We start from the raw sequence: 11,232 nt of genomic DNA on the forward strand, positions 1-11,232 counted from the left end.
AGTTCGACGCAGAAGTATAAAACAGGCTTTAGGATGACCAGATTAAACATAGACATTGGAATATTTTTATATTTATATTTTAATATCGAATATGCCTGGCAACGCTACCATTTCACTACAGCTTGCATGTTTATTTAACAATAAAACACTTGGATGTTTCTTGAGCCAGCCAATTAATATTAGCAACAATGGGAAAGAGGTGAGGTTTATAATTGTAGAATATTCACTGTCTGCACTGATTTCTCAGGGAAGATACTGACTGTGTGTCTGTATTTAATTCAATTATAATGAAAGGCAAAATGAGGAGTTATTCTACTATAATCTCTTTCCAGGGATCTCCACTGAGATTTGTAATCCTCCTCTTAAGTCTTACTCCCATTGTCCAATAAAGTCACCCCATTATGACTAAGAAATTTCTTCGGGCATTTCTGCTGTAATTATGACAATGTTACTTGTTTTCAAACCTTTTTAATTAACAGAAACTGTGAGTGTTAAATTAAATTAATTAAGTGAAGTTCACTACGTAATTTCGGGAGGAGTGAACCCATCTAATCTTTCAATCAACTGCCGGAGCACATAAGCAGCCGCTCATCTTGATCTGGCATCAGCTGTTTTGGCATCCCTCCACCTCCCCAACTCCACCAACATGATTTAGGCATTTTGCTACCATATACTCATCATCCAAGCATTAGCAGTCCCACTGGGGAGTATATCTAAGCTTGAGTTGAAGCTGCTTCATCGAGCCCCTCCACAAGCCAAATACGCTTGACCTTATTAGCTTAAAGATTATATGGGCAAAGGTACTCATGAATCATGATTCATTTTGTGATTCCAGAATGCATACAGAATTTAATTCTGTATGCTCTTCGATGAAAACCACTGCTACAAGTGGTTTACGGTTAATATGCCTGTGCAAAAATCACATTGGCTACAGATAAATAAAAATAGCAGATGCTACTTACACTATTTTGTATAATGGAATTAAATTCATAAAAAGGGAATTACCAAAAGGTGTTCGAATACTTTTTGAGGTCACTGCCTGGACGGCTCATTTCGGAACAAGAAGTTGTTTTGAATTTCCTGAAATTACACCCACAGGTAATGACAGTTACTGACAAATTCATGAGGAATTCACATGACATGTTTCTGATCATCAATTATTCTTGCTACGTGTCTTGGTTGATGTTTGTGACAATGCTGAGAACAATATAAAGGATATTTTCTTCCAGTCCTATTTCGTTGATTTGATTGTTTTATTTCAAGCACAGGTTTTAAGACCTGACTGATCGGTGATCATAACCAGCTTCGGCACTGTCTGTCTGATTCATAAATGAAATAGGCCTGCTTGATAAATGAAAGTCAGATTCGAGGTGTGACCATGAAACTGCATGACTAAGATTCTTTTTGTTTTTGTGCAGTGCTCCAAAGGTAGGACATATCTTTAAAACAGCTCACTCTCTCTGTTTTCTTTTCTCACTGCAGCACCCAGCAGAAGAGACGGAGGCAGCTGTTGGAGCGGGTGGAGTGTGCAAACAACTCAATCTCCATATGACCAGATGAATCATAACCTCTTTCTCACTCCGCTTTCTATCCAGTCATTCTCTCTCATCCGGCATTTGTCCGTGTGTCTGATCCCCCTTCCCCCTCCTGCTGATTCCAGTCTATTTATATGAACTATTTTCAGGAGACACTTTTCCCCAATTTCCTCCTTGCGTCTGTTTTCTCCTCAGCTCCAGACTGGTGAGGAATTACTTTGTCAATCCCTGTGAGGCAGTGCTTTCCCAGCAGGCTTTGCGCTAAGGCCGATAGGTTTTGGAAAGTTTTGGAAGGGAGAGCGAGTGCTGCGTGTTCCACCCAGACATCTCCAAATTAATCATTCACGTTAATGGGATTCGTCCAGCGGCTTTTGTTTGCTGAACATTAAAGCCTGGTCACTGGGTTCAGCTACTGCTAAAAATATGATGACAAACAGGCAGGACAGAAAGTGAATAAACTGTCATGTTTTATATGGACAGATTATTCTCCACAATTCAAAGCCAGTTCAATCTCTTCTTCATGAATAAAAAGACATGCGTCTGCAGAGTATTATGATTGTAGTCAGTTGCGTCTGTACTGTCCTCGAAACCCTCTCTCCATCTCATTTACATGAATAAACATGTACCATTTTGTATTAAAACATATTCCATTCAGACTAATGAGCCCCTCGTTTGGCTAATATCAAGTACGGAAGCCAGCAAACAACTAATGCATGTTTATTTAAATCCCAAGGGCTAATTAAAGATAAAACGATGTGTCCATGTGTAGCTGTCAAGTTGAAAAAGAGTGCAACAGGCCCTCATTTATGAGTGTTTTTTCAACTAATGCATGGGCACTTACCCTGTGGGATTTTAGAAAATATAAAACACATTTTAAGTCAAGATGAAACTGAAGTAGCAACAGATATTTTCTTCTGTATTGTTAGGCACATCCAAGTGAAACGGATTAAAGAAGAAAAAAAAGTAAGGACTTGCTTCCATCAATCGAAAGTGAGATCTGAAAGTGAGCTTACTCGGTTGTAAGAAAGGACAGGGTTTAAGCAGACTAAATGATTGGAGAAGTCCTGCATACATCACAGAAGATCAATGACATTTTGATTAAAAATGAAAAGGTCCTAAAAACCATTAAAAAAAATTGTTACTTGAAATGAATTAAAAGTTTTAAAATATTTATCAATATGAATCAATATAAATATTATATATTATATACATATCAACATAAACTTAAAATTGTTTTATTTCAGCTAGTTTTTCATTTCCATTTAGTTTAACTTGAAACTTAAATAAAATGAATCCTGTAAAAAATAAGTTATGACAACTTTTTTACATGTCTTGAACTCGTCAAAATAAGCTATGTTTTTTTTATAAGTTATACAAGATTCAACTCATTTTTTATGTCAGTTTTATGTCATTTAAGACTTCAACATCCAAGTAAGACTTAAAGGGGTGGTTGATTATGATTTGACTTTTCTAACTTTAGTTAGTGTGTAATGTTGCTGTTTGAGCATAAACAACATCTGCAAAGGTACAACGCTCAAAGTTCAAAGCAAAGGAAGATATTTGCTTTTAAAGAAATCGTTTTTTAAGGACTACAATAAACGGCTGGTAGGGACTACACAAGCTTCCTCCCGGGTTAGTGACATCACTAACCCTATAATTTACATAAACTCTGCCCCTGGGAACAAGATTTATAGATTATCATGACAGAATATGCTAATCAATGACTAGAAAATAACTACACATAAGCTACATAAATTCATCAACTAACCATTCAGAAACGTCCTGTTGCATTCTACATGTTGTCACTTCTTCTCTCCATCATTGTCTGACTCCAGTTTGAACATAAACATTGACATTTCCAGTGCATGTGTGTGAGAGGTAAAAGGACGCGAGCTCTTGAAGCTCCGCCCCCTGTGCTGAGAGCAGCAGCTCATTTGCATTTAAAGGGGCACACACAAAAACGGTGCATTTTTTGCTCACCCTCAAAAAGTGACAATTTTAACATGCTATATAAGAATATCTGTAGGGAATTTTGAGCTAAAACTTCACATACACACTCTGGGGACATAAGAGACTTATTTTACATCTTGTGAAAAGGGCATCCCTTTAAACATCCAAGTTAAAAAATTTAAGGTCGCAACTTTTTTTTATAGTAGACATATTTTTCAAAAATGAACAAAAATGACAAAAACAAACAACAAAATTACTAATAACCAAATAGAAATTAAAATAAAATCATTCAAAATATGAAAAAAACTATAATAGTATCTAAATTATACTAAATAACACTGACAGTCGTTCACAACTTTATAACATTGTAAAAAAAAAAATTAACATTTTATTTTCCTAACTGTATATATGCATTTATTACTGTAGGATTCTGTCATTTCCAGCACATTGATATATTGTGTTATAGAAATGACATTTAAACATTTTGTTGATAAACTGGCTGACTCCTAAATCTAAAGCTAAAAGTCATAGCTAATTTTTATGTGTCAGTATCACAATATAATACTGTACACAATATAACTGCCATGTTTTGCTGGTCAGTAAACACTATGACAGAGAATTCAATATATACTGTATATTCTGTAATTAACTGACACTCAGAGAATACAGGAACAGGAATAATAATCACTAAACAAACATGACGCAAACTTGCGTCATCAACGCAAGACAAAACACTGTGGAGAACTATGGGCTTAAATACACAAGTAGTGGTAGTCAGCTGAACAGAAACAGGTGCGTGGAACTAATTAACAACCATGGAAACTTGACGAGCAAAGTGAACAAGAACAGAAATAGTGAAAACTAAACCAAAACAGAACATACATGTTACAATAACATACTTTTGACAATATTACCGCTTGAGTGGAAATGATGCACTGCAAACATTCTTGTGATGATTTTTCTGGGTCTGGATCAAGTGTACAATGTAAATCTATACATAAAGACATCTGAAAGGTCAAAAAGAAAACTTAAATTTTATAATTAAAAATCAATACCATGGAGTGCCCATAGTTGAAGACTCGTCACATCACATGCATAGAAAGCACAGAATATAATATTTCTTACTTCCACTTAAGTGCAATAAATCCACCTAAGTGTAAAAAATGAGCATCTAGGTTTTTCCCACTGGAATTGCATTGTGCCATCCCATATGAAAACACTGCGACCCCCTGGAGGCCACAGATCTGATGTGTCTGGAAAGCACTATTGAATTTCACACAGCCTGTAAACCAGCCATAGTGTTTATTACCACAGATCCCACTAAACACAATGACCTTAAACACATCTCACTGTGCTCCAATGCCGCACGGCAGCGTTGCATAATTCCATTAAACCCACAGCTAATGGAGGTCTCATCGACACTCTCTGGACTCTCTTCCTCTCCGTCCACCATCAAATATGATGGTCAGCGCTCTTCTCCCAGTCTATTAGGTCTGTCCCTATATGTGTCATTGATATTCACTCTCTCTTAATAACAGATATAGGGCACACACAGTGTCATCCATAGGACAAAGTTAAAAGTCTTACATAAGAGAGCATGGGGTGTTTTATCAATAACAAGCTGGCAAGGGAGGTCATGTGTGGATAATACATGAGGGAACAACAGACTAACAGTACGGGCACAAATATTATGGTGGAAATACAGTCAAATGAGCATAAAATATTTCAACAGGTCACTGATAAAATAGCTTGGCGTGATAATGCGCATTCCTCTGGTGTTCTGCTGTTACCTAAAAAAGAGAAACCTACACAGATGAATGATGTAATGACAACAAAACATTACAGTGTGATAACGACTCATCAGGGCCTCATGGCAGGTGCATGAAGGACAATCTCTTTGTCTTTTAAAGGCAAACAGAGAGACGCAAAGGGACTGAATTTAACAGTGATGAATATATTAGTCAAGGATTAAAAAAATGCTGCTTAAATTAAAAAAAATCTCTTGTTAGAAAACTACAAAAACATCAAATGTGTTGAAGTTGATCAAAAATGTACGAGTTCACAGAGATGACACTGGAGACAATTAAACCATTGCACACAGGACTCTTACCCTAATTTATGCTGGATATGTTCTATGATACGTCTGTTTAATACTGATCTCAAATGTTGCAAATGTTCAAAAAACATTAAAGACATAAGCTCTATTGCCATCTACTGGTACACATTTCTAATTGCAATAAAGGCCACAGTCAATGAGTGAAACCTATTTCTTTATTTTTTAATAGTTTGCTGAACTGTCACTGACAACTGCTTACAATGAAACAGAGAATAACAAAAACTAAGACAACGACACAAAATATAAAATATTTTCTTTTACGTCAAGTTGAAATAACTATCTAGATACAATGTGATTATTTCAAAGGCTATTAGACAAATCTAAAGAACATTATAATTCCCTTTGGAAAAAAATAGCCTCTGCAATTTTTATGTTACACATTAAATAAAATATATTTTGATCATTTCTGTGTTCTGAATCACAAATATGATTACATTCCATTTGATTCATTTGCAGACCTCAGATTTTTCATTGAGGTAAAATACATTTTTAGTAAATTTATTTATATAAGGAGCAAAAGAACAACAGAATTACCTCTTCTAAAATTTGTTTACATTGATACTTCTCTACCCAGATTATAAGGTAATCTATATGTTCTCTTGTTATGCATTTTACCTCAATATCAGAGCACAAAAGTGTATTTTTGTATGCATTACAACTGTCAGTCATGTAGACAAACTTAACACAGCCTCCTGGTGTTCAAGTGGGGCTGTTTAGGGCAATTTCAGGTAGTGTCTTTCGGTTTTAAGAAAACATTCTCTGCCCCCTGACACTGCCTATCATGCACACCAATTTATTCACAAATATTTTGTCAAGACATGACCTTGCATGATGTAATGCTGATTAGGCTTGCGTGTAGCGAATGATCTCACTCAAGTCATAGCCGGTCACTGCAAATGCGTAGCCGTCGCCATCACAGAACTTGGCTCCACAGATCTGCGTGTCAGTCACACACTCATTGTACATGTGCTCGATCTAGAAAGGGCAGAGAAATGCAGAGAAGTGCTTTGCAACACTGAATACTCCAGAACAAAATATCAAGTCAAATGTTTTTATTTAATGTAACTACTTCTAGTGCATGTACACTACCGTACAAAAGCTTGGGGTTGGTTAAGATTTTTTTTCATGTTTTTGAAAGTCTCTTTGCTCACCAAGGCTGCATTTATTTAATCAAAAATACAGTAAAACATTGTGTAATATTGTGAAGTATAATTACAATTTAAAAGAACTGTGTTCTATTTGAATATATTTTAAAATGTACTTCATTCTTGTGATGGCAAAGCTGAATTTTTAACAGTCATTACTCCAGTCTTCAGTGTCACATGATCCTTCAGAAATCATTTGAATATGCTGATTTACTGCTCAAGAAACACTTATTATTATTATTATTATCAATGTTGAAAACAGTTGTGCTGCTTAATATTTTTGTGGAAACCATTATTCTTTTCAAGATTCTTTGAAGAATAGAAAGATCAAAAGAACAGCATTTATTTGAAATAGAAATGATATTAACATTATAAATGTATTCACTGTAACTTTTGATCATTTAAATGCATCTTGCTGTAGAAGAAGAAAAAAAACCCAAACTGACCCCAAAATTTGACATGCAGTGTATGTCTGTGAAGGGTTTTACCTCTACACTGTTAGTCTCTGGGGTCAAGCTCAGATGCCACACTCTAACCCAAGAGTCTTCTGCAGCAGAGAGCAGCTTTTTCATTAAACAAAGGAAAACAATATCAGTATATGAGAGTTTACCATTTTAAGAATACATCTGAATATGAAAAACTTCATTTAATTAAGCCTATTTGTGCTCAAAATGTATTTAAATAATACGATTACTAGACTCAAAGTGCACATATGTACTGATCCATACATTAATTGTAAGACACACAGACTGTACTGTATACATCTTTTCTCACCAGGCCAGTGAATGGGGCAATGTCCAGTGTGTAGATCCAGCGCGCATGAGCATTGACCTCTGCATGCAGTATACCCGTGACCGCCTCATACAGACGGATCTGTCCCGTCCCATAGCCGGCAATGACTGTGCCCTTCCACAGTTTGACTGAAGAACAACTTGTGCTGAGAGAAGAAGATACACATTTGAATAATATATGTACTATAATGATGTATTGGTATACTTCATGAAACACAGGCAGAATACGTTTTTGTGTAAACCGTTTGTAAAGTCGTTCTGATGTAAATTTTCGGATTCATGAAGCGATGCGTTTTATTTTCTTTTAGGCAAACTGACACTGCATTTTGATAACACTTACCATAACAATATATAATCACAAAATTAATTAATTATCCAATTAGTTATATGAAATAAAAATCAGTGAGTTTTTATTATAGAACACGATTATTCTGAGCACCAGCATTTGTCAGCAAGCTTAACACATTATTTAAATATTTTTTGTTAAAAATATGGCCAATTATTATTTTGCATCTGTACAATATACTGGTGCCAAACCTAAGAAGGGAGTCCAAAAGATCCCACAGGATTCACATATTGTCGTAGTTCATGGGCTGGAAGTATGCGAATTAAAAATCAGCGTGCATGCCATGCCGTGCATGCTCCCTATTTATAAATTATTAGAATTCACTTGTTTGACTATCAAATTTCAGGTTTACAAAGTGTTTCCAAATCAGGAGGAGAGATTTTGGGAAGGACCACTTTACGTTCAAATTATATAGAATACACTCCTAAATAATGAAACCCATTGTCATGAATGAAACCCATGGTCTCTTGTATAGTGAGTGTTACTTCCTAACATACTCAAAACCAGGGATCTTGTTGAGCAGTTGAAAATCCTCTCCTGATTTCCACACACAGAGGAGACCAGAGTCATCAGCGCTTACTAAATCAGCAATGCCCTCCTGGAAAAAAAGAGGCCAATTTAATATTAAAACATTTGAGCCACCAGTAATTTAAATCAACTGAACCAAACATGACAAATGAAAGTTATTAGAAGTTAATACCAGACTTCCTGAGCACTCAGAGGCCATGTCTGTAATGGCCTCTTTGTGTTCCTCCAAAACCTCAGACAGGGTGATGTTACTGCCTTTACTGGGAACGTCAAACACCAGCACTGAGCCAGATGAGACCCCTGAAAAAAGTGTGAGGAATGGAAAGGGCCACTTTTAGTATACACACTAAGGAAATATATAAATGGCTTGCTTAGAACAGACGGATATTTACTATATATATCCACTGCTGACAGATGAAGCTACTTACCTACACAAATGTATTTTTCCCGCACCGCTGCAATCCCTCGGGCAAACACTGCCTTAGCTGGGAAATTACAACAGATGATGTCAGTTTTATTAGGTACGCAGTTAATCACAACCAATTTCACACAGTTCTTCCTTCAAATTAGGTGAAAATGAATAAACACGCTTACGTTATTTACGGAGACAGAGGTGTGCACTGACCTGTGGGGGTCTCTGGTGTGTCCAGGGCATGCCAATAGACCATAATCGATCCATCTGATTCATACATCTGATGAATAAACGTAGGCCTAGTTTAAGTCATGTTTCCCGTGCATGTAAAGAGCATGGCATAACACTTGACCCACCTGAATTCCTTTCTGAGAAGTGAGAACTAGAAGATCTCTTGAGGGCAGGACACACCAGGCTGCCTGTCAGACAAAAATCAGAGTTAATTATAATCTAGGGTTAAATGTTAAAACAATGAAAAGTACAAATACTATCAGCCTACCAATTTAGGGTGTTAAAATAGTGACAGCATTCAAACAAGATAATCAACAGTGTTTAGTAGGACTCAAATCCTCTTACCTGCATGATGAGTGAGGAGCTGGTGGTCACGTTGCCCTCTTTAGATTGCAGCTGTCGGTGGGAATAGTTCAGGCCGTCCCAGGACGCACTGACCATGTTTACCACGTTGGCGTGGACCACCGTGAAATAGGTGAGGCAGCGCGGCGCGATGCGCAGGACGCTCAGGTTGTTGTAGAGCGCGGACGCGCTGCTCTTTATCGGAATGCTTTTCTCTTTGTGGTACATTTTCGCCATTTTTGAAGAGTAGGGATGTTGTTTCCGAAATGCGAAGCAGGACTTGGAAATCAGTTCCAAACAAAATGGGCAATTGTAAATGCTGAGAGTTTCTTGAGACTAGAGAATTAGGGCGGTGCTGTTCAAACCAACACTAAATCGGATTTTAGAGGTAACGTTAAGTTATGTCCAGGCTGGTTCAACGCGGCAAGATGTAAAGTATAAAATACTGCTTCTTTTCCAGTAACAACACACTGACATTTAATTAATCCCAGACATCATTATTTACCATGTAATCGCGCGTGAGACATAAATAACGGTAATTATAGCCAAGCCTTTCGTTTCAGTGCAACTAGTTGATAGAATGGCGCCTAATATGGAAATTACATACGCAGTTTCGCATGTTATTAGGCCAGTCAACGTCGGAGAAGAGGTATAATGAATATTTTTTGTCTAATTGTATTCAAGCAAGGTCTCATCACCATCTCGCGTCTCTTGCAGCCATAGTGACGGAGCAGACATGTGTACCTGTGTAGAACGTCACAATTATCTGCCGTGCACGGAGTGACGCACGCTTCTGAGCGTCTTAAAGACATAGGCTACAGCTTTTTTTTAATTATTATTTGCTCTATCTATCTATCTATCTATCTATCTATCTATCTATCTATCTATCTATCTATCTATCTATCTATCTATCTATCTATCTATCTATCTATCTATCTATGTTCTGTATGGTTATATGTATGTTCATTTTCAAAAAACAATAAAAAAAAAATCCATATATTGTTTCAAACAGATGCTATTATTTTAATAGTTTCATAGGTTGTATTGTTTGGGGAAAATATTGTATTTATAATCAATATCTAATTACCATGCTAAACAATATTTTGTATAGTATAATGAGCCTGAACCTTTTTGTAAAAGATGTTCTGAAACAGCAGTGCTAAAATGGGGGGTGTTCATCAAAATAATTTTTCTATAGCCTAAAGCTCAAATGATGGTTGACATGACAAATTTGTGTTTGCTGTATTTCTAATGGATTGATTTTAGACTGGACTAATATACAAGCATTTTTTTGTCTTCTCATGTTTGCTGGTGTCTATGAAGCCACAACTATGGCATGCTGAATCAGGGAGGGTGATTTTTCGGGCCATCATGCCACTGTGCAATTTTCAAAAAATTTTAAGGGTCATCCGATTTGATGACAAAGAAACGACGTGCCAGGAGAGAACACAACAAACTCTTAGTGACAGATGGGAAAAATGGCTTTAATGGGTTTAATACAAGTAAAGCTGTCAAATATTGCATTCAAATCGTGGCAGCCTGTGATGCCAGTACAAGCTATGCCTGGAATTTGCCAGTCTACACGGGAAAATTGGTGGGGCACAGCCTGAAAGAAATCAGGGCAGACGCATTGTACTCCAAGTGACAGCTGCTCTCCAGGGACACACAACGTGCGACTATTTCTTCACATTGCCTTTTGCACAGAGCTTCTTCAGGGAAAATTGACCATGGTTGGAACTGTGTGCATGCCAGAGCTCCCACAGAAGACAAATTGCTGGCCTGTGGCACTGTTTTTCAGCATGCTGGATGTTTCCATTGGTTTCTTTGTGCTGTGGA

At 36.8% G+C, this 11,232-nt stretch overlaps 1 protein-coding gene across 1 annotated transcript; it reads right to left on the reverse strand.

Moving 5' to 3' along the window:
• Positions 1-5,736: 5,736 nt before the first annotated feature.
• Positions 5,737-10,164, reverse strand: wdr54 (WD repeat domain 54). Its single transcript, XM_079871294.1, has 9 exons — positions 9,400-10,164; positions 9,180-9,242; positions 9,037-9,103; positions 8,840-8,896; positions 8,584-8,711; positions 8,381-8,481; positions 7,521-7,683; positions 7,235-7,309; positions 5,737-6,576 (listed from the first exon to the last, which is right to left on the reverse strand). The coding sequence occupies exons 1-9, from the start codon at positions 9,631-9,633 to the stop codon at positions 6,445-6,447; spliced, it is 1,020 nt and encodes a 339-aa protein (XP_079727420.1). The 5' UTR covers positions 9,634-10,164; the 3' UTR covers positions 5,737-6,444.
• Between the last annotated feature and the right edge of the window lie 1,068 nt (positions 10,165-11,232).

This window comes from Squalius cephalus (genome assembly GCF_949319135.1).
Source record: "Squalius cephalus genome assembly, chromosome: 5".
Classification (NCBI taxonomy): Eukaryota; Metazoa; Chordata; class Actinopteri; order Cypriniformes; family Leuciscidae; genus Squalius; species Squalius cephalus.

Excerpts from the sequence above, each read along its gene's own strand:
- wdr54 (XM_079871294.1), bottom strand. The coding sequence starts at position 9,633 with ATGGCGAAAATGTACCACAAAGAGAAAAGCATTCCGATAAAGAGCAGC. Across the intron at positions 9,104-9,179 it reads CTTCTCAGAAAGGAATTCAG|ATGTATGAATCAGATGGATC; the intron begins GTGGGTCAAGTG and ends TTTATTCATCAG. Across the intron at positions 6,577-7,234 it reads CAGAGACTAACAGTGTAGAG|ATCGAGCACATGTACAATGA; the intron begins GTAAAACCCTTC and ends TGCCCTTTCTAG.